Genomic DNA, 23,965 nt, shown 5'->3' on the forward strand with positions numbered 1-23,965 from the left:
ACGTTTCTAAGGTATCAGATCTGGCAGAAAGTTGAAAGGTTACGTTTGTGAAATAGCAGCTGCTTTCCTGCCATTTGATTCAGGCTTCTGCATTGCAAAGTCTCGAAACTGAAAGACAAATCTGACAATATGCTAATCTTCCAATAAAAAAAATGTGACTTCTGAACCCTTATCTGTTGAAGAGCTGACAGTGAAGTTCAGAGACGGTTGTCTAACCAGACAAAACGATAGAGAAAATATGCCTTCAAACAAGATCATAAATCTTGAACAGTGCAGGGGAACAAATGTAAAGGGAACGTTTTACCACTAACACCATTTAGTAGCCTCACTTTCTTTCTCTCCCCACCACCCCTCCAGCCTCATCACATTTGCAAGGGAAGAGGAGATATCCTGTCAAACCAATAATATAAATACAAGGGGGTGGCAGGGGGTGGGGGGGAAGGAGTGACAGTATATTGGGTACTGAAATCAGACATTATTTCCATCACATCTGGAGTGCGGGGGGAGAGTAGAGACAGAAAACAAATCCTGTGCAACCTGAATACCACAGCCTGCACATCCCCCCCCCCCCACCAACACACTCACCCGCAAAAAGTTTGCATATTGCACAGGGCGCTTGAAGATCATAAATCTATGCATGAGAAAGATGTAGTGGAAATTTTGGGGGGGATTAGAGTTTATTTTTGTCATCTCTGTGAGACAGCTACTCATTCATCCAGATCACAGCTAAGAAAAAAGCTGGTCACAGAAATTAGCAGTTTCAGCTCAGCAGCAAAGTCGCCAGCCTGTGAAGGCAGAGAGAAATTGACTAATTAGCAATGCGCACTAAAACTTGACGGTTCTTTATAGAGAGAGAGAAGAGAGCGCGAGAGCGGGAGGGAGGCAGGCGGGGGGGGGCTCGCTTTTTCCCCTTCTTTCTTCCAAAGATGTTTGAAATCGCAGTCATTTACGCTCGACAATTTTTACAATAGCCTTGAGCCATAATTTTGCGAGTCTCTCCAGCATCCATCCCCCTGTATGGTCTCTCTCCACCGGCCATGCACGACCGTTTCTCTCCCCAACCGTGGATTTCCTATTACTCTCGTTACGACTCACTGAGCCCCAGGCCCAAGGATAATGATGTGTTGTTTCTTGGTAGCATAATTTGTCACACGTACATTTTTTCTTCTTCTTCTCTTGCAGAAAGCTCTGCGCTCTCTCTCTCTCTCTCTTTCTCTCTCTCTCCTTCTCTCTCTCTCTCGTACATTTTCTTGCTGTTGCTAATTCATGGTGATCAAATGATGTACGACAAAATAAATTGTAAAGAGTGACTGCTTCGAGTTGGGAACCAGAAGGTTTTTTTTTTTCTTTCTTTCTTTTCTCTCCCTCTTTTTTTTTTTTTTTTTTTTTTTTTGGAAGGAGCGAGCAAAAAGGACAATTGATTTTTTTGGGGGGGAGCTTAAGTGAACCTTTACTTTGGCAGCTGGTTGTGGAGCAGGTAAGTTTCTGGCCTTGTGTCTAACCGTCTCCGTGTATTTTCCTGTGTCTCCTGATTTGTTTGCTGTTGGGGGAGAGGAAAGGGGTGTATGTGTGTGTGTGTGTGCGCGCGTGTGCGTGTGTGCGCGGGCTGGAAGTGTGCGCGGAGGGCGGCGAGGGGGGGCAGTTGTGTAACAAACGCGTTTGCAGAATAAACTCCGATTGCAAGAAACGGGCAAAACGAGGAAGAAAGAAGGGGAGGGAGAAGGAAGGAGGAGTGTGTGCGCGTGTGAGTGTGTGTGAGTGTGTGAGTGTGTGTGTGGTGAGGAGGGGGGGGATTGACCGGGTCCACTTAAAGGGAGAGGCGCTGGGAGCTGCCTGCGCCGCGCCGGGGAGCCGCGCCGGGGCCGGGGCCGGGGCCGGCGGGGCGGGGATGGGGCCGGGGGCCGGCGGGGCGCGGGAGCGGGCGCGGGCGCGGCGCGGCGCGGCGCGGGCAGGCTGAGCGCGCCGCAATGGCAGGAGCGGGGCTCGGCGGGATCCCGCGGCGGGGCGCGGGCGGCGGCGGCCTCGGCTCCCCCCGGTGCGGGCGGCGGCGGGCGCGCAGCCCCCGCAGGTGCCGCTGCAGGTTAGCGCCGGCCGCGGGGGGACCTCCAGGAGGAGGAGGAGGAAGGGGAGGAAGGGAGGGCGCCGCGGGAGCGCGGCCGCCGGGCAGGGCCCTGCTCCCCGCCGGCCTCCCCTCCCGCCCCATCCTTCCCCCAACTTGAACTTCACGCAGTTACCGGAGTTAGGGCAGCGGCGCCTTCTGCTTAGAGGAGAAGCGAGCCGGGCAGGACAAGACCAGGCGGCCCCTCTCAGGGCCTGGGGTCTGCTGCTTCCTCCTCCTCCTCCTGCAGGTTGCGAAGTCTTGCAAAGCCTCCCAACTAGGGCGGAGGAGGGGGCTCAACTTTGGTGCCTGGCACCGCCGGGTCCCCCGGCTCGGACACTCCGGCACACACACGCACGCACGCACGGGGGCGAAGCAGATCCCGGCGCCGCAGAGTTGCAAAAGCGAGGAGGAGAGGGAGAGCAGCCGGGCACGGAGAGGGCAGCGCGCAGGGGCAGGGCGGGTGCTTCCCCTCGCAGCCAGAGTTTTAGTCACTTGGTAGTTTCTCCGGGCATCGCGGAGTTTGGAGTGGGCTCGGGGATTATATTTTTCGCTCGTTTGATCGCTTGGGTTTTTTGGGGGGCGGCGGGGGGGGGGGAGGTGGCTCAGCTTTGAACACGGCCCCTACCTCCTCGCTCCTCCCCTGGAGAGAAGCCCAATTTGCACCGCGGAGGGAGGAGAAAGGGGTGGTGTGCGTGTATGTATGCATGTGTGTGCGGAGGGGGGAGGGAGGAGGTCAAAAAAAAATTAATAATAAATATCCTCCCGCTTTCCCAAGTTGCGGCCTCACGCAGCGAGCCCGTCGGTGCGCGGGGGACAAAGCCAAGCCCCGCGCCGGGCCCGGCTCCCAGCGTGCGCGGCCGCCGTGGGCTGCTCCGGGGGGGGCGGCTCGGCCGGGAGAGGGGCGCTCCTGCCGCGGCTGCTCTCGCCCTCCCGCCGCCCTGCACATACGGTCAAGATGAGCCCTCCAGGCCTCTAAAGCTCTGTATTTATTGTTGTGTCGTCCCCCTCCCCACCCTCCCTCCACCCACCCCTTTGCCCAGGTTGGAGGAGGGTTTAAAAGGCAGGTGTGTCGGAGGCCGCTCGCCATGTCCAGATCCGGGGACAGGACCTCCACCTTCGACCCCAGCCACAGCGACAACCTGCTGCACGGCCTCAACCTGCTGTGGAGGAAGCAGCTCTTCTGCGACGTGACCCTGACGGCCCAGGGCCAGCAGTTTCACTGCCACAAGGCCGTGCTGGCCTCCTGCTCCCAGTACTTCCGATCCCTCTTCTCCAGCGGCGGCGGGAGCGGCGGCCACCCCCACGCCCTGGGGCTGGGGCCCGGCGCCCAGGACGGGCTGGGCGGCCCGCCGAAAGACCCGCAGCCGCAGCCGCCCGAGGAGCCCGGCACGCCGTCCTCCTCCCCGGAGGACAAGCTGCTGGCCAGCCCGCGGGCTATCAACAACCTGGTGCTGCAGGGCTGCTCGTCCATCGGGCTGCGCCTGGTGCTGGAGTACCTGTACACGGCCAACGTGACCCTCTCCCTGGACACGGTGGAGGAGGTGCTGTCGGTCAGCAAGATCCTGCACATCCCGCAGGTCACCAAGCTGTGCGTGCAGTTCCTCAACGACCAGATCTCGGTGCAGAACTACAAGCAGGTGTGCAAGATCGCCGCCCTGCACGGCCTGGAGGAGACCAAGAAGCTGGCCAACAAGTACCTGGTGGAGGACGTGCTGCTGCTCAACTTCGAGGAGATGCGCGCCCTGCTCGACTCGCTGCCCCCCCCGGTGGAGTCGGAGCTGGCGCTTTTCCAGATGTCCGTGCTCTGGCTGGAGCACGACCGCGAGACCCGCATGCAGTATGCCCCGGACCTCATGAAGCGCCTCCGCTTCGCCCTCATCCCGGCCCCGGAGCTGGTGGAGCGGGTCCAGTCGGTGGATTTCATGCGCACCGACCCCGTGTGCCAGAAGCTGCTGCTGGACGCCATGAACTACCACCTGATGCCCTTCAGGCAGCACTGCCGGCAGAGCCTGGCCAGCAGGTGAGCCGCTCCGCGCTGCTCCGCTCCGCTCCGCTCCGCTCCTCCGCCCCCGCCGCTGCCGCGCCGGGCAGCGGGCGGCCCCGAGGGGCCGGGGCGGCGGGCGCCCCTGCGCGGGGACCGGCGCAGAGCGGCAAGAGCCGCCCGCGGAGCGGCGCCGCCAAACTTTTTGTCGCCTCCCCTCCCCTCGCCTCCCCTTCCCTCCCCTCCCTTCGCCTCCCCTCCCCGCGGCGCGGCCGCCCGAGAGCCGCCCCGCGGGCGCTGAGCGGCGCGGCCCCGCCGGGGGGTCCCCCCGCCGCCGGCTTCCCGGGAAGTGCGGGGTTTGCGCGGCGGGGCGCGGGGGGGGGGGGGGGGGGGCGGGGGCGGCCGCGGGGCGACTGGCGTCGGGGCTGAGCCCCGCGGCCGCTGCGCGCCCGGCGCCGGCGGTGACCCGCAGCTCCGCAGGGCGGGGGTGGGAGCGGGGGTTTCACCGTGCGGGTGAAAGCCCGTGGTTTGCAAGCCTGCTCTGGTTATTTACTGCAGGCCCTATTTGTTTGTTTGCTTGTTTTTTCTTTCCATTTTTTACTCCTTAATGACGAGTTGCATCTTCAGGCCATTTCAAGCTGTAATATCCAAGTCCTCAGTCTACTTATAAATAATCTTATTATTCACACACATTCTTGTATTATCAATATTCTGATAATGTCCGTTTTGGGCATTGTGACTTCATAGTGTTTATATCTACAACATGTCAGTTGTTTTCATTTAATAAAGTAATGAATCATGATGTCAAAGACTGACAATACGAGGCAGGTGTTAGAAACTACAAGCACGATGCATAGTTTAATGAATAGTAAATATACCCTAAATGAAGAGGACATTTATTTTTCTCCCTTTAAAATACATTTATACTTCATTTCATTCAGAAATAATACCATCCTCCAAATACAGTGACGCGGCAGTGCAAAAATCAAAGCACACTTAGAATACATTATTCTGCCTTTTAACTAATAGCTGGATATTATTAATGACTAGAGAGAATAGTACATTAATATTTTAGATAATATGCTCAGTGAGTATTAATGCAAGGAATTCTTTATATCTTAATTGTAATAGCCACCCTGATGATTTAACTTTAGAAATGCTGTGCCTTCTTTTATTATCTCTAGGTAGCTAGCTCTGTTAGTGTTTTGTGTTGTACCTATTGCCTTACTGCCTAAGCAATTCTCACTCCTAAGCCCTACAATGAAAAACAAATGCAAGCGTTGTGAAGTGTTTTGGAGATGCTACTGTTAGAGCTGGTGTGTATCCTTTACATTTCGCTGTTCAAAACTGTTGGCTTTCAGAATGCAAAATCCACTGGCTCTTCCTTAGTCCAGAGTCTGCACACAGCACCTGGGGCACGCTGGGGCTCATGTCCTGGTGGATTGCCGAGATACCGGCCAGCGTGGTTCAGTGGCGATACCTTCCAGCTTCACTGGTCCGTGTCATTTGAAGGATATGTAGTGGTGTTCTGACCACTGAATGCTTACAAGTGTCATGGATGCTGTGAGAATCTGATACTCCGGCTGCTGGAAGCTGTCTTTTACTTTAAGCAGGAGAGCACACAAAAGGATTGGACTTTAAGCAGACTAGACGAGAATCAAAGTTGTACTCAGGCAGTTGCTTATGGGAGCAAACCCATCCAAATACCACATTCATTGTTTGTAATAGGTCTGCACACACACATTTTTATATATATAGGTGCCACTAATAATGTTTCAGAGACCCTTGACATAGCTGTAATAGGTGAAAACACACCATCACCTTCTCAACTTTAGTGTATGTTTAGTGACAGCATTGTAACTAGCGTCAGTTGATTGAGTTCTCTGGTGTCACTGAAGTTAGAGGCAAAACATTTCAAGTAAGTTCTAATGTATGTTTCTAAAGAAGAGAGATTTAAATAAAACATTGGAGATATCGAAATGCCCTGTGATACAGAATACAATTGGTATATTTTCATTTTGGGTCTTGAATCCTATTCCTGGGAATTTGTAAGAATCACTAAGATCCATCTTTGAGGCTTCATCATTTTAAGGCTTCATCAGGCTGCCTAATGTCTTTGTAAACGTGAAAGAAGAAACAAAAGAAACATACTCCAAACCATAGAGATTTCCAGACTTATGTTGCCTGTTCCCCTTAGTTTCTCTAAAACTGTGATTTTTGACAGGTTGACATTCAATCAAATTTTAGTTTAAGGAAAAATACTAGCGAACACTTTCCCAAGTTACTAGTTTGGAAAAGGAAATGTTTAAAGTAACTGGACAATTATGTAAGTGTGCAAATAAGTAAAAATGGTTGCGTGGAGAAGGACTTTAAAACTTCGTTGCTTGTTTTGTGAGTAATTGTGACCTGATAATTTAGAACTTTGAGAAAGATTTATGAAACGTAATTCACAGAAGATTCACACCACCTGTAGAAAGAGATTAAGTGTTCCACATAAGCAATATAATGCATATTAGTGACAGATATAAGCAGCACAGTGGCATAGTCATCTGCTTAATGCACTATTAGAACTTGCCAATAACTTTTTTACATTTAATAACATTTTTTTTCCTGTAGCATCCAATTAGAAAAGCCCACATATATGTATATATGTGTACACATATGCACACTACCAGTTTGGAGTACTCAGGGATTTGACCTACTTGTATTTCTTAAACAAGATGAGTGTACATTGGGAAGCTTAAAGTGTGGTCATTCTGCTCTGAAATACAACAGTAAAAGTAGCAGTGTTTTATTTTCTGAACTTGTTCTACTACTTTTGTGACCAGTATCAATTTCTGCTGTCATCAGGGTCTGAGGACTAGTGTAACTGTGGGAGACAGTTTTGGGTCCTAGTCCGATCTATGCAGTATGAACAGAGTAATTTATAAAGTTTGTTTTACAGATGCAAATCCTGTGGTATTAGTGATGTTTGGTCTAAGAGGTATCTGGTCTGACTTTTGTGTTGGGTTGTCAGGACTGTAAAAAAAGAGAAAACTGATTTTACCTGCAGGGAGAGCATTTTTTTTTTTTTCCTCCTGGGAATTCCCAAGAGAAGGTGAACACTTCTGAACTCTGCTGTACTATCTTCAGCTGGGGACGTTAGCATGGGAGCGGAGTATTTCGGCTCTGATTTAGCATTTGATCAGGTGATTAACTCTAAGCAAGTTAGTAATTCTGTTGACTTTGATCTCCCTTTTTCAGGTTTATGCTGGAGCTTTCTGGCTTCGGTGAAAAAGTGGTTTTCACCTAAAGTAGGCCTCAGTGTTGCTGTAAAAGCTTCTTGAGCCATAATCAGTTCTGACATCAGTAGAAAAAAATCCGATTGTTTTCAACATAGAGTGAATTGGGCCCATTACAGTGATCCTGAACTTATTACATTAACTCTGGCTTAAATGATTTTGATTATCCCTGAGAGATATAGATAACTCTATTCTATTTCATGTTTTCTGTAATTCTCAGGGAAAAAATGCATTCAGGTAAAAAAAAGAATGTTCATTTTCCAGTTATTTTTTTGTCTCTCAGGACTTTACTTCAGCATTTAGTTGATCAAAACGTCTCTGTGCTTTATTATCTAATCTAATATACATGATATAATGCATATTGTACTTTCATATTTTTAAGAAAGTTCTGGATTAGAGCATTACTGGGTTGTTGGAAAGAATTTGACTTTTAAGGCTGAATGAGGCAGTAAGAATTATTATTGCTTCCATGTAGATTTGCAACAATGAAAATGGTTACAAACATATCACTAGTATGAAACTCGTAGTTTGCAAATTGCCTTTGATTTGTGCTGGTAGATAATACAGCTAGAGACAGAGAAAGGAGAATTACAGGGGAAAAAAAAGAGAAGGTACTGGCCTTAGTATCAATATTTTAGAGCAAGATTGTTACCTTTTTACAGTACCTTGTGCCGATCGCGCAGTTTCACTTGCCTGTAATTACCGTGTTTCAGACAGCCGTAGCAAGGCGCGTGGGGTGGGAAGCGGCAGCCCCGCACGGCCTGGAGTTGTTTATCAGTTGCAGAGCGCTTGCAACTCCTACCGAAATCGGTAGGGATCGGGGCTGGTCAGCTCCTCGCAGGATTTGAAGGCACAGCAGCAATTAGAGGGCTCTCCGGCTAAATCAGGCAGCAGAAGGCAGAGGGGACTGAGGAAAGTAAAGCTGGGAGAGCAGGAAAATGCAGAATAAGAAAGGAAATAAGATACTCCAGGGGTGAGACAAGGTATAAATAATGGAAGCAAGGAAGTACAAATGAAGGGGAAGGGGAGAGAAAGAAGTACAATTTTCAGTTTTGAAGGGAGGAGAGGGAAAGAATGAAAAAATACTGAAGAGGAAAATAGACAAAGAAAAACAGATAAAAAGAAGAGAGTGTATGAAAGAAAAGAAAAAATAATTATTGAGAAAAACAGCTTCTCTTGTCAGTAACAGCTAAATATTTCAGTTTCTGGAAAAGCTATTGCAGATGTGGGGGAGGAAGAATGGATGGGGATCAACCAGCTGACCTGAGGTGGGAAAAGTCGTAGGCAGGAAATACAGAATTGAAGGGTGAAAGAGCAAGGAGGAAAATAAAAAGACAAAGAAGCAAGAAGGCTAAGTCTGACTGTGCTGTCATTTACTGGATTTACTGGATTCAGCCTAGTCCTGCACCGCAGCTAGGTCTGTGCATTCTTGTACTTTTTTTCCCCTGCACTAGTAGTCTTTAAAGAGAGATTGGACGTGCAAATTCTGGTCCTGCTGAAGCTACCTTGGGAGTAGAGGGGCCTCTTTACTTTCGGTGGGGACAGGGTTTCCTGCAGACTGTTGTGCTGATTAACGTTACTGCAAATGACAACTAATTAAGCGGTGAAAGGTGATGTGACCGGCTTTCACATGGTAGGAGGGTGGTTACTGTTGAAGAAGAGGGCAAATGTAAAATCACAAGCAGTGCAAGACCCCAGAATTTATGTGGAAGTCTATTTTATTACTGAGTAGATTAAAAATTTGAAGAAACTGGCTACATGTCTTGGCAATGAAATAATTTCCTTCTTCAGTACTCTGAATTTATCTACAAATTCAGCAAACTACAGTTCAATTTGACTTCTTTTTCTGCTAAGGTTTTCATAGGATCTCTGGGGAGGGGGATTGGTGGTTGCAAAAAAAATTGTGCTTGTTTTTCACTGAATTACATTGTCATGTGTTGTAGCAGCTAGCCACTTGCCTCTTCCTTTGTGATCCTAAAGCCAGTGTTTGGATTTGTAAGTAATATTTATAGCTATGGTTTACAGCAAGTGAGAAATATTTCAGATCTGGATAAAAGTCATACCTTGATGAATTACTAACATTTGCATTAGGGTTTGGATGAAGTGAATGTGAGCCTGCGGTTTGTTTCAGTGGGCTTGGGAGCAGGTCTTGTGTGCCTGAATTAATATCTGTAAATTGTACCCATGCCAGGACTCTCTCAGCTGAGCTGCAGGATGGAGACTGACACATTAGAGGGAAGTGAACCACAGCACTGTAGTCAGTTTAATCCTAGTTAGTCTCACCTACTTGCCTTACTTGCCTTATGTGCATTCATTTGCCTGTGGAGACAGGCTGGTGCTGAAATATCAGTGCTTAAATATTGGGGAGGGATGAAGAAACAGAGCTCAGATAACTGTCAGAGGGGGCACTCTTGTCTTAAGATGACTGTTGAGGGTCAAGACTGTCCTTCAGAGTCTACTTAAAGACACAACTGTCCTGAATGGTAAAATGCTTGAGAAAGATGTGGCATTGGTGATAGCCAGTTTCCCAGCTCAGTTAGAGCACTCATTAGGAGAAATGTATCACAGAATGGCTGAGGCTGGAAGGGACCTCTAGAGATGATCTAGTCCACCCCCTTGCTCAAGCAAGGTCACCTAGAGTGTGTTGCACATAATTGTGCCAGGCAGGTTTTGAATATCTCCAGAGAAGGAGACTCCACAATCTCTCTGGGCAACTTATTCCAGTGCTCTGTCATTCTCACAGTAAAGAAAATTTCCCTCATTTTTCCTCAAACATAGTTTTTAAGGAGTGTTTTAATAGTCTCTTTTATGGGCAACTGTCCTTCGAATACCTTTAGGTAGAAAAGAGAAGATGGTGCCAGGTTATCATGTGCAGATACTCCCCTTCTCTTGCCAGCTGGAGTCCTTCTCAGAGGTAGCTAACTGGGGTGGTTCTTCTTTGTAAACCCTCAGCGCTTCTGAATTTATGTCCCTCAGGAGCACATAGTCCCCATTACTTCAGCTTTTACCCTGTCTCCCACTCTCCCTTGCTGCAGAACTTCATTTTCTCAAAACCCCTTGCTTCAAAGCCTTTTGAACTGCCAAACTACAATTCCTTACTGATCTCTCTTTCATGGGCCCCCCTTGCTTTCATACCATTCTGCCTCTCCTGCACCAGTCCACCAGATCAGATCTTCCCCACACATGTCCTAACTGAGCTTCCGCTTCTGCTGCCCCATCCCTTCTCCTAATTGCCCTCTGCCAGACTCCCCACTTCACTGCTGGTCTTTGCTCTCAGCCTCTCTGCTCAATGCGAAGCAGCTTCTTCCCTCTCCTCTGGCTGCCGCAGCCAGCCAAACTGATCCTTCTCCTCCACCTTGGCCTGCAGGCGTAGAGTCTGCTTTTGCTTCTGGCAAGCGGGGGTGGGGCTGGAGGAGAGGAGTATCAGAAATGCAGACACAAGCTGTGTTTATCCAAATTCGCCTGCCAGAACCCCAAAGGCAGGGTAGTAGAGGATGGACAACATACATCAGGTACTTGTGTATAAGGTTGTGGTGTAGGGTGGTATTTGCAGCCTTGTCCCTTTCTGTGTTCAGGTACACATATGTTGATGTAATCTGCATTCCTAAGTTCTTTTCGTAAGAGCAGAATTCCTTAACTATATTCCACTTCTTCCTCTAGAGGAAAAATAAAGGCAATTCAGAAAAAGACAATCTTATTAAACCCCACAAACTCAGGGCTAAACGCTTGAGAGAATGTGAACTTCCTCCTCAAATGCCGTATTTCTGCAAAGGTGCCTCTTTCCACTATCTGCAACAGTCCGTGCCACTCATTTACAAATCCTACAAGTCCTGAAAGGGATGGAGCTGTCTCCCATGAGGTCTTGTGCTGCGCTTGCCTACTTTGGCAATGCAGTCCTGGATTATCGTGTCAGGGAGCTCCTGGCTCACAGAAAGTGGAGAGCCTCCGAAATAAAGTAGTTCCCTATTGGACGTCATCCTCTTGGTAGATTTATACCGAGGGAGCACCTTTTACAAACACTGCATTGCACACAGCTGTCTGCATGTCCTATCTGCAGCTTTTCAGTTCTCTTTTTCCCTGATGTTTATCTGCCTCCCATGGAGAGCAGAGATGTAGAGGAGAGGGTCTTGCAGACCCTTTCTGTCTTTGGACTTTTGAGGACCTGTAACGGCTTTGACTTGCTGTAGTTTTTCCTCAGAGAGGAGGAAATTAGAAGTTCTGAGTCTGTAATTACGGACCACGAAAATGAATAGAGCTGCCCCAGTGCAGTTCTTTGGGTCTGTACTCAAGAGAGAGCACAGTGAGCCTTCTGGTGGAGGTGTGGGAGGGACCAAGGAAAGCAAAGGTAGAACATAAAATTAACAGAAAATAATTTTCCAGGAAAAAAATCATTGGTTTTGTTAAACTCACATTATGTAAAAAAAAAAAAAAATTCATAGTTTGAAAAAAAAATCCCCACCATTTTATTTATTTAGATAACTCTTAGGAAAGGCAGCCAAGATTCTGTGTTTTTTATAAATCAAAGCAGTTTCATACCTAGGAAAGGCAATCTTTATTCTTTTGGAAAGTATATCCTGAAAAAATCAAACATAAAGGAATGTAATAGGAATGCTGAATAAAAGTTTTAAGCTGGATTGAACTGCTCTGCAAACATCTGTTTCTACAGCTGATTTTGTTGAAACAGATCCTGCCTGGAATTACAGGGTTTAGCGAATTACTATCTAAAGATCTTATAGAATATAGGAAGCTGAAATCCATTATTAAATACCTCTTGGCATCATTTTTCGTGTTTGTTGGCTTCCTGAACTTTTCTTTAAAGACTGTCATGCCTAGTACTGTTACTAGTCAACACTTTTTGCTGTGTTCTTGGAAAGCAGACAATGAACTTTGAGCAAATACTATCAGCTGCCAAGTTCAGTGGAAACAGACTGTTTGCAGTGAAGCTGGAAGAAAATAGAAGTTGATGCCACAGTTGGTTCTTCCCGTCTTCCTCTCACTTTCAGAAAAAAAAAGCCAGTGGAAAAAGTAACAAGTCATAGCTTATATGAGGCAGCAGCCTCATGTTTCTTCTCCTCAGCTCGCTGATGAAAAGGAGACTCAGCTGGGCCTGTGACAACCTCTGATGCAGAGGCCTCCTATAGTCGTACTCATCCAATATATAATCAAGCAAAAAAGGAGCTTTCTGACTTTTCAGTCTGCAGTGTCAATAAAAAGAGTTGGTTAATTTTTTTTTATGGGAAAATACAGATTTGTCCACATTCTATGAAAATTTCTGTGTTCACATCTGTCAAAAGAAGAAAAAAAGGAGGAGGTTGGAAAGGAAGAAAAAATGTAAACATTTTCTTCAGTTTTATTTTAAAAATTACTCAGGACCAAGGGAATTTCTTTAAGATTTTATAGAATTGCCAACAATATGGAAAACAAGTTCTACCAATAAGATGCATGGCATGGACCAGATTTTGTGACTCCTTTACCAGTAAAAGCGCTACTAGTAAAATTCCTTTCATTCAAATCCCTTACAATGCTTCATATGTTCACTGAGTTGTCAGTAAGGATATCTTTAGCATTCAGATCTCAACGAATTTGGAAAGACTTGTGCTCAGATGATCTGTTTTGCAGATATCATCGTTATAGGAAGTACGGAAAGCAGTGAGGTCTGCGACAGCAATGCAGGAACTACGATTCCTAACAAACTTCCACAAAAGGAAGTTGGTTGCAGCATAATTGTGTCACAAGAAGAGCAGTACCTTTGAGAAAGGAGAAGTTCAGGAGGATAAGCTCGGCTGACTCTTCCTGATGTCACGCAGACAAAGAAAGCATCTATTAAAGCTTGTCTCCAGCTATAGGGAACAGCGGTTTCATGTACAGATACAGCAACCTTGGCAGGCGTCCATATGGGAAAGCTACTGAGAGTCTTTCTGAAGAAGTGGTACCAATCTCCTGTCAGCATGAGGAATAAGCTGGTAATGCTGTGAGACAATGATGAAAAGGACATCACTGCATGTTCCTCCCAAAGAAACACTGATGATAGATGTCACTCTTCTGGGATAGCTGGCCACACTTCTGGTATCTATTAGATACTATTAGATCTATTAGATTCAGAGGATCTTATCTTGAAAGGAAGGGACATTCACTTTAGCTATATTCCAGCTAAAAAGATACCCTAACAATTCAGGATTTACTTAGGGACCATTCTAGATTAGTAACAGTAGGGGGTCTGGATCCACAAAAAAATCAGATATGCAGAATACCAAACTCATTATCCATCATTGTAATACAGGGAATGGAAAATTGTTTGGTCACTATAGAAATAAAGGCATTTAAAGGGAACTGTAAAAGTTAGCCAGTAACCTTGCAACATGTAAAGTGCGGCCTGTTGGACAAAAACACATCAGATTGATTCACTTACCCTTAAACTTTTGCTTTTTAAATAGAGACAAAGAGGAGAAATTGCTTCTGGAGCAACCAGTTACTTTCCTTTTTGTCTAATACATGTATTTGTTAAATAAATAAAATGCACAAAAGTGTGTTTTAAAGTGCAGTAAATAAAATAGCAAGGAGCTCCTGGCCAAACTCAAACAGAAGAAGGAAGTATACAGAACGTGGAAAAAGGGACTGGTCACTTGGGAGGAGTATGAGAGCATTGCCAGAGTATGCAGGGATGCAATGAGGAAGGGTAAGGCCCATTTTGAATTAAATCTGGCAAGGGATGTTGAGGAGAACAGGAAGGGCTTCTTCAAATACAATCGTAGCAAGAGGACGACAAGGGAAAATGTGGGCCCACTGCTGAATGCGGTGGGTGCCCTAGTGACAAGGGATACAGAGAAGGCAGAATTACTGAATGCCTTCTTTGCTTCAGTCTTCACTGCTAAGGGCAGCCCCCAGGAATCCCAGAGCCTGGAGAAAAGAGAGAAAGTCTGGAGAAAGGAAGACTTTCCCTTGGTCAAGGAGGATCGATTTAGAGATTATTTAGGCAAATGTGACACCCAAAAATCCATTGGCCCCAAAGGGATGCACCCATGAATGCTGAGGGAGCTGGCAGATGTTATTGCTAGCACATTCTCCATCTTTGAAAGGTCATGGAGAACAGGAGAGGTGCCTGAGGACTGGAAGAAAGCCAGTGTCGCTTCAGTCCATGTCCAGTCCACCTCCATCTTGTGCTTCAAAAAGTGCAGGGAGGAGGACTCAGGAAACTACATGCCAGTCAACCTCATCTCTATATCCTTGGAAAGGTGATGAAACAGTTCATCCTGGATGTCATCTCCAAGCATGTGGAAGAAAAGACAGTGATCCAGTCAACATGGATTCACCAAGGGGAAATCCTGCTTAACCAACCTGATAGCCTTCTGTGATGGAATGACCGGCTGGGTAGATGAGGGGAGAGCAGTGGATGTTGTTAACCTTGACTTCAGCAAGGCTTTTAACACTGTCTCCCCTAACATCCTCACAGGCAAGCTCAGGAAGTGTGGGTTAGATGAGTGAGCAGTGAAGTGGATTGAGAAGTAGCTGAAAGGCATTTCTCCTATTAGGAAAGGCTGCAAGAGCTGGGCCTGTTTAGCCTGGAGAAGAGAAGACTGAGAGGGGATCTTACCAATGTCTACAAATACCTTAAGGGAGGGTGTAAAGAAGATGGAGCCAAACTCTTTTCAGTGGTACCCAGTGACAGGACAAGAGGCAACGGGCACAAACTCAAACACAGGAAGTTCTACTTGAATATGAGGAAAAACTTCTTTACAGTGAGGATGACAGAGCACTGGAACAGGTTGCCCAGAAAGGTTGTGGAATCTCCTTCTCTGGAGATATTCAAAACCTGCCTGGGTGTGATCCTGTGCAATGTGCTCTAGGTGACCCTGCTTGAGCAGGGGGGGTGGACCAAATGGTCTCCAGAGGTCCCATCCAACCTCAACCATTCTGTGATTCTGTGAAATGCACTTTGGAGAAAAGTGAAAAATGCTTGAGTAAATGCCCACAGCACATCATTCCCACAATGGAGTATTTAGGCTACCAGACTTTGGTCTGTCAGTAGTCAGCAGGGCTTTGCTCTGGTTAGGCAACATAGGAAATGACTAGGAAAACAGCTGTGTCTCGGACATCACCAAGTCTGTTTAGTGAATGCTGCTGTGAACTCTGCTGCAAAGAAAACATTTACTCTGGGAGTTCTGTTAAGCACGCTTGTAAAGAGACTGAAAAGAAGAAAATGAGAAGCTTCGTGTTACTAAAGTAAATGGTAAGACTGGTTTTCAGGTACATTATTAATATTAGCAAAAAGTTTATTCACATTCTGTCAGGTGCATCTTCAGTGACAGTACCCTTAGAAGAGTGGGGAAAAAAAAACCTTCATAAACACTTGTATGTTCATTGTATTTTTGAACTATTTTGAATTTAAGAACCAAATCATTTCTTGGTCAGAACTTGGAAAAGACCTAGATAATCCTTAGCATGCATTAGGTTTTGACAGAATTTATATGTTCGGTTTTGATGAAATTTAGATATTCTTTTGGGGAAGAATTTTGCCCTTAAGAAGAAGAATATTCCTGGTGGGTTAGAGTTCCAGCAGCACTCTGTGTCTGTAGGACTTGATCTGATTGCTGTGTAAGTTTAGGTCCTTCCCCTGGCTGTTTTATGGGACTGGAAAGAGATTCTGAATGTCTGTTCACCTATAAGTAGCAATGCTCTTTAATTCACTTAAGTAATAATAAAACCTCACAAATTTTTTATGTTTAAAATGAAACCTACATTGTATCCTATGGCTTTTGCCAAATTCACAGTTAAACCCTAGACTGTGATGTTTTCTACTGAACATGTGTTGCTAATCTTGGGTATCTCTGAAGTCAGCTGTGGAAGCTAAAATCCACTGAAATAAATAGTTTTCCCATGACACCTTTATTGCACTGGATTGCCTGTCCAGGGCTTGTGAAGGTGATTCCGAAGGATCTCGTAACGTGCTGTGTGATGGGAAAATAGTTTCTGCAGTCATGGGCAAATGTATGTCTGCATCATCAGATCAGATATGCAGGTAGCTTCTCCGTTCTATTTCTGTTGGACACTGGTTTGCACAACATTCCTTCAGGTGCACTTTTGGTGTAAAAGGATTGCTAAGGACTGTCCTGGTTTTTGAAGATTAAATTATTGCTTCAGGGTTAACCAACAAAAACTCAAAATGCCAACTGAGACAGTGTATTTATTTCTTTGTTTATTATGTTGAGGTTGAATTCTAAACTCTAAAATAGCTTTTTGTTTCTGCTGCTAATTAATCCAATGCACCTTTTCTATGCTTCTTCCTACTCGTTTTTTTTTGACCGTATCACAACGTATTGACCAGTAAATACTCCGTTTTTTCAAATCTTACGACTTTATGGGCTTTATCTGTATACATAAAATTCACCACATGTTCACATGCTTTTGCTGAATCTGGGCTGTTCTTTTGGCTGTTTTGTTTGAGCCTGAATTTAGTGAGCCAAACGTCTTAAGTTCAGTTTGGCTGTGCTGCATATGTGGACAGAGCTCAAACAGGAGCAGGTTTCATGGCATGAAAAGCCTCCAGCACACTCCATACTTAAGCCATGATGACAACCTAAATTAAGACAGAGTGAATGATCTAAGTATTTGGGTTTATTATAGCCCTGAGTTAAGAGGAAAGTGTAGTTGGGGGAGTCTTCCTTCATTTTTTTCTTACTGATTGCTATAACCACCTTTGTGTCTAAGATACACTTTTTTTCTTTCTGCTATCTAACACGACACAATGTGTTAAGAGCTACGGGGTTGCCATTTCCTTGTTTTATTTTCTTCTCTATGCATTCACTAATTCAGAGAAAGGAGCTTTACAGCATCTTTTAAAAAGAATGAAGGCGTCTGGAGCAAATCTGTTGTCTGTGGGGCTTGTTTTCTTGCCTTGCCTGGTAGAATGAACTTCTACTAACTGTCCAGATAAGGAAAACTCAGTAGTGCAGGATTGATGGCTATATTAATAAAGAAAAACAATCTACAAGAAGAAAATTTGTTGTTAATGTGGTTTCCAATAACATGAGGTTATCAGGCTTGCAGAAAAGCCTTGGGTTCAGATGGGCATCAGACTTGAGTTCTGTTTCTATCCTTTCTTTGTAAAATAATGAGAAAATTGTGATCAGCATTTTGCTCAGTGTTTATTTATTGCACACTTAGTTTGGACTTTGAAATAAGTGACCTGATTCTTAGAGCTGATGCACATTTACTGCTATCATTAAAGTTGATAGAATTTAGGTGTATAGATGGGTATTCAAGCTGTCTGAAAAGAAAGGCACTTGCATGAGTTTTCTGATACCTAGGGTTGTGTGCTTAAACCAAACCATGCAAGTTTGAAAATGTTGACTTAAAATATACTTTGACTTACTTTAGTCTTGTAAGCAGACAAAACATTTCACACCATATGAGGTGCCTGGGGACTTAATTAAGATGAACTAAGTATTTTAAAACCTTCTACAGAAACTGGAAAGTGTGTGTAGACTGATATATGTATATCAAAGGGAACTAGAGTTTTGGAGTCTAAGTCTAAGAAAATACTTACAGGATAAGACATTCATAAGTTTATCTCAGCTTTTGGCTGTGCCATCAGCCTGCCTGTTCATGGTTAACATTATTTCAGCCTTCCCTGACTGGCACCTGCTACTCTTAATTGAATACAGGATGATCATAACAGTCTTGCTAGGGATACTGTGAACTACAATGTAACTGAATAGATTGTATTATACAGTGAAATAAGGACTATGAAAAGAGAGAGTTTCAGTTATAATACAAAGTGTTTCAGATGGTAATCTTGAGTTATCTAAATAGCAAATATGCAACAATGCAGAAAGGGTAGAAACTTTATCTTGCTAAAATATTACACATTTTTTAGACCCTGCTTTCATCACAGTGTTTCATTGAATCACAGTTTTATTAATATTTGAAAAGGACTTCTACCTATAAACTGCAATCATTTCCATGTCTTTCATATTTTAATATGTATATGCAGGTTAATGTTTTCAACAGCACTGCTCAGTGCAATGTGAAATACAGATATAGTGTATTCTAATAGAGCAGAGAATTTTTTTTTCAAAACCAAAAATGTAGGAAGCCCCTCCAAAACTTAAAAAGCAAAATTGGCTCCAAGAAAACACATTGGTTTAAAACATGCATCTCTTTAGTCATTGCATTATTTTTATTTAATTCACCAGAAGAGCTCTTAATATAAATTAGTTAAATTCTATGTATCGTTTGAGTAAAACAACCCACAGCTTGTTAGTTATTTGAGAGTTATTTGAGAGTTCTACCAATAGTTTGGTAGAAACTATGCTGGCTATTGTGTTCATATTAGATTTTTATTAAGGCTTCTGTTCATATTACTTCCCATTTTAAGCATTTATATATATATATATATATATATATATTTAGACATTCCTATATAACCGTGTCATTCCTCTGAAGATATAATAGATTCTCAGATTGTTTAGCTGAAAAGGTAATGTTAATGATAGTTGCAACTGCCAAAGTCTAGAGACTCGGAGTTACATCTGACATTTCATTCTTCACCTTAACTATTGAGCCTTGGCCATTCATTGGTTTTTCACAGTGCTTTGGAGTTAGAAGGGAGTTTCACAGACGAAAGATGAAAATCAGAATAAACTCCTTTATCAACTAAACCTTGCAAGAAGGGCATTCTGAATTTTACAATACAGAGGGAGTTGATTGTGATATAACATACGACACAAGAGGGCTGGAATAAACAATTTATTCTCTATTGTTAGGGATGGCCATGCATAACTGACTTATGGCTCTGGTTTGCGCTGCCACTTGTTACATGTGCAGTCATCCCTAACTTGTACCAAAAATAGTTTGTCATGCTCCTGTGTTGCATAGTTCTTATCAAATGTTCTCTCATTAAAAACTTTACTGGGGAGACTGAGGACGCTGGCAATGTTTGTGAAACCTTTCCTTCCCCCGAGCTTGGTCGCTCTGAGCTGAGTCGGTGCTGACAGTGATGGCGAGGCGGTCCCTGATGCTGCGTGCAGCCAGACTCTGCGGGGCAGGCGACAGGCCTCAGCCCACAGTAAGCAGCAGGTTTCGTGTGGAGGTCAAAGGCTGGATTCGCAGCAACCCGCATGGTCGCAGGGGCTCGCACCAGGCCGGGAGCAAAGCCCGGCGGTGGGGCAGCGTGGGAGCGAAGGGCAGCGCCGCTGCCTGTGCTGTTCGACTCCTGCCTGCAAAGCGAGGGTTTCCATGTCCTGTACTGGCAGTTCAGGACCTTCCGTGAGCCCTAAATTCATGTGAAAACAAACAAGGCCAGCTGCCAGGGGATGTCCCGGCCATCCTTATGATAGATGTTGTCTTGTTTTGTAGTACCTGCAGACTGTAGTTGTCTTCTGCGTAGCTATTTGAGAGGTTTTATTCCTAAGCGCCGTGTGGATCGACTGACTATTCAGCTGTGTGCTCCCTTCCTGAATTAAGTGCATCTTGGGTAGCGTGTATATAAAGACGACTGCAATTTAGTGCATTTTCTGCAATCTTCTGAAGAGGGGAGTGCAGTCCTGGTACAAGGGTGGGCTGGTGTGTCACCAGCACTCTCCCTGGGTAATCATTGGTGGCAGCGACTGGTGTGCCTCGGGGATGATGCTCCCTCTGCTGGAGTGCGATACTGAGATTGGAGCACCTGGCAGAGGTTTTGCCCTGCCACACGTAACTGTGGTGATGGGGTTTGATTAATGTGTTCTGTGCCTTTCTACGCATATACTAATGACATACAGAGTCCTACAATGCTGCTATTTTTTGGTGGGAAAATACTGGGTTTTGGCAAGGGTGCTTTCTGTCAAATGCACGGTCCCCCTGCACATTCGTATCAATGCATTTTTTCCAGGCTACGTCACCATCCTACTTAGCAGGAACATTTTGACTGTAGACTTTTGTTTCAGTGTTATTGCTCCCTGGCTTAGTATAACTGATGAAAGTTCAATTATATGTGAAGTGACTATTAAAGCATCAGGACTCATCTGGGGGGTCTGTGGTCTCCCCTCCTCTTTTCGCTTACAATTGTGCTAAATCCCTTAATGTTGCAAAGGAATTGTCCATTCATCAGGTAGAGTGTTGGAGGCCAGGGTGCAGATAACCGCTTTTATTGCATATGAGACATTGCAGTCCTGTTCTTAAGAACTGCCAGGCAGATTGGGAATCACGGTCACGGTTAATAGCAGCGAATTGCCAGCTCTTGATGGGTGGGTAGTCACTCCTTTCAGTGGTTGCCCCCTGGGGGAGAAGGTAGAAAAACAGAGGGAGGGAATTAGAGTGACTTTGCACAGTTGAGCAAGTTCATGCCGCTGGATCAGTGGCAAGCATTGGCAGGGCTCCGCTCTGGGGAGGCTCACAACAACATCACAGTCTCATTTTTACCAATTGGTGTTGCTATAGCCAGTGGTGCACAGGGGGAGAGCAAAAGCGGGGGGGGGGGGGGGAGACTGGGGGGGTGTGTGTGTGTGAAAGTTAGAGTCTGGACTAAATTAAACAAACAAAAGTGCTTGTAAGTAGCATTTAACCCATAACCATTAGCCCAGTGCTGCTAATTGTACTAAACTGTATAGTTTAGTTATTAGTTTAGAGTTAGAAGTTCAGTGTGTGATTAAAGAGTTGGCTCACAAACTCTCTGCATAACCTTAATTTTTTCAAGGTTCTTTGAGTGTAGAATGGCTTATAATAATGATTTTGACTAATACGATTTTTGACATGCAACTTTAATGCTTAACCTTAGTACAACTCCAGAGCATTTCATGTGTATTCAGCTGTAAAGAGTGATGATTTAAAGGGATAATATAAGAAAAAGGTCGTTCTAGAATGAACCTCTAACAAATTGCATAAAGGAAGCTTATTATTCCATGAGTAGAGAGATATGCAGCTTTTCTGATCATTTTTCTGCTTGGTTCAAAAAATTGTTGAGACATGATTGGGGAAAGAAACACAAAAAATGAAATAGAAAACTGCAAGCAGTGAACATTCTTTTGATGGTTATGATTTTGTTGCCACTAAAAATACTATTCAGTAATGTGGTTGTTCATCTTTCCTCTTGTTTTGGGTGAAGAATTCGTTCCAATAAGAAAATGCTGTTACTGGTTGGAGGATTGCCTCCCGGACCTGACCGGCTACCCAGCAATTTGGTTCAGTATTATGATGATGAAAAGAAGACGTGGAAAATACTGACAAGTAAGTGGTTTGTTTTTGTACAGTTGTCTTGATGAATTTAAAAACATGGTTAATCAAATTAGACACTTTATTGATTTGTTTCTCTTCAGAGATTTGTTTATGTATCACAAGGGGCTTCACAATGGAGCAATAAATTGAGATTGCAGAAGATGCTAATTTTATAATAGGATAGGCCTAAATTAACATTGGCTTAAAATCATTCCAGCAAGTTTTTTTTAAGTAAACTTGTAAGTCTTTTAAACTGTGACATGAATACATGCATATTTATGTATATATGAATATAATCTGGTTAGAAAAAAAGAAGGCAATGCTTGAGACAGTTTTCTCAGAGGCAGTTCTGTGGTAAGCTGTAGAACTTAGATTACACGTTTGATTCTCTTTTGCATTTTCATTTCCTTCTTCCAGCTTTATCTGTTGTCCATAATCATTAAAGAAAGGTTTCCTTTGTACTCCTCTGCGTTCATTGCTGACATGGGCATTGGTGGAATACGTCAGCCACAGTAAACAGTGCGCTGTCACAAAATTATTTCCCACCTTCTTTTAAGGGTCGATTGTGTTTTAGAGTAAGTATTTTGCCTCGAGCATTGAGATTTGGAATTATTGTTATATTGGTTACGATTCCCAGTTTAACTTGGTCATGGAATCGAATCACAGCTTCCTTAGTGCAGCAGGCTGTGTGTGCATTAGTCCCCTTGTGGCTAAACTGGCTGCATTGGTCAATAAAACTAAATTTTAACTGTCAAAATTGCCCAAAGCAGTATGGATAAAATAATAAATGAGCAATTCTGATCCATAAATCAAAGCTATACTTCTAAAATTGGACAATGGGTAAAACCTGGATTTCCTAAGAGACCTGCTTTTTTTTCCCAATACAATACCTTTTACAGAATTCTGTTCTTCATCTCTTATCTGAAACCCTTTAAAGGGATGCACCCAAGCTGATATTATATTCACAGATTAGGATGAAGCAAAATAATGAAATAATGCTTTTGCAAATTGGCTTCTTTGAAAACTTAAGAACTTCTCCCAAACTGCTGCAACATAAACACTGCAGAGGTATAGGTGCTCTAACTAGCACTGGATAACATTGAGTAAGACTGGCAATTTAAAAAGGGCTTATGAACTATACATTTGAGAAGTCTGCAACTTCCATAGTAGGGAAAATGCTACATTTGACATTTTTGAGCAACATGAAAAATGATGAAATTCTCCTCTGTATCTTACTTTTAGGAAAATTCTAAAGAAGATAAGACAGTGAAAAATCAAATCCTATGTAAGACAGGAGCATTGGGTTTTTTGGAATTTGTTATGTATAATACAGTGCGTCACTGAGATAGATAGGAGAATTAGTACTCTTGCTTCAAGATCTGAATCCTCCACTGAACTAAAGAAATAACTTTATTCTGAATTACTTGCATCTGTAGATATGTAAGATTTTGTAAGAATTACATTTATTCAGTTCCTGATTAGTTAAACTGTGATGCTGTCTGCAAGTTTATGGAAAACTGGACAGTTTCCTGAGTACCTAAATGTTATGGTTAAAAATGCAGACCTGAACTCATAGCTAGTACTTGAACACCACCACCATCTTGTATGTTATTGCTTCAAATGTTGAGAAATGTTTGTGAATAATTTTACGTAATTTTATGAAAAGAATGCAGTCTCTTCTGTTCTGCCTGGGACAAATAGTAAACAAAACCTCTCTTTTCCCTTCTGCTTAATGCATGTTACCTTCTGTGCTGTGATTAAAAGATAATGCATCTGTTACAGTCCTAGCTAGCTCACATTCAAGCACTTGATGCTCAGCACTGGAAGTCCTGAGAGTCCCTGGATCTGTCCCAGTGTTGGCTGAGATGACAAGTGTCAGATACACAGCCTTGTTGTGACAGAGTAATAGTGCTCTCTACAAAACGGGAAAGGATGCCGTGTGGGCCGGGACTGCTGCTGTCCTTGGAGCACGGAGGAGAACGCAGGGCTTCTCACATTGAAAACGCTTATTGCTAGCAGGCACGATTTCTTAGAAAATATTATTACTACTTGCCAAATAGTAGCAATAATCATTAAAAAGGTTGAAATACAAGTTTCAACTGTGCCAATTCTGTATTCCCAGCTTTTCTAAATTAATATAAAACAGTGTTGCAAGTGGGGATAAGTTGGAGTAGAATTTTCCTCTTGTTCTTTCCATAAAATATTGTAATGACTATACAATATAGACTATACAGTATAGGTGTGTGGACCTAAAGATCAGAAGAACTGTGACTGAGCGATTTTAGAGTAGACCACAAACTAAATACACTATATATACCGTATGGTGCAGTCATGATGTTGTGTCAACATATTATGACGTTAGTTGGTATGTGGGAATTGAAGGACATTGTGCTATCTTTATTTTTGGTGTAG

General features: G+C 44.2%; 1 protein-coding gene across 1 annotated transcript in view; it reads left to right on the plus strand.

The window, feature by feature from the left end:
* The first annotated feature begins 3,186 nt into the window (after positions 1–3,186).
* Positions 3,187–23,965, plus strand: part of KLHL14 (kelch like family member 14) — a 62,257-nt gene continuing 41,478 nt past the window's right edge. The window contains exons 1-2 of the mRNA XM_062568256.1: positions 3,187–4,121; positions 21,444–21,565. Coding sequence (XP_062424240.1) covers positions 3,187–4,121; positions 21,444–21,565 — 1,057 coding nt within the window. The remainder of the gene's footprint in view (positions 4,122–21,443; positions 21,566–23,965) is intronic.

The sequence above is a fragment of the Rhea pennata genome, chromosome 2 (genome assembly GCF_028389875.1).
Source record: "Rhea pennata isolate bPtePen1 chromosome 2, bPtePen1.pri, whole genome shotgun sequence".
NCBI classification, from domain to species: domain Eukaryota; kingdom Metazoa; phylum Chordata; class Aves; order Rheiformes; family Rheidae; genus Rhea; species Rhea pennata.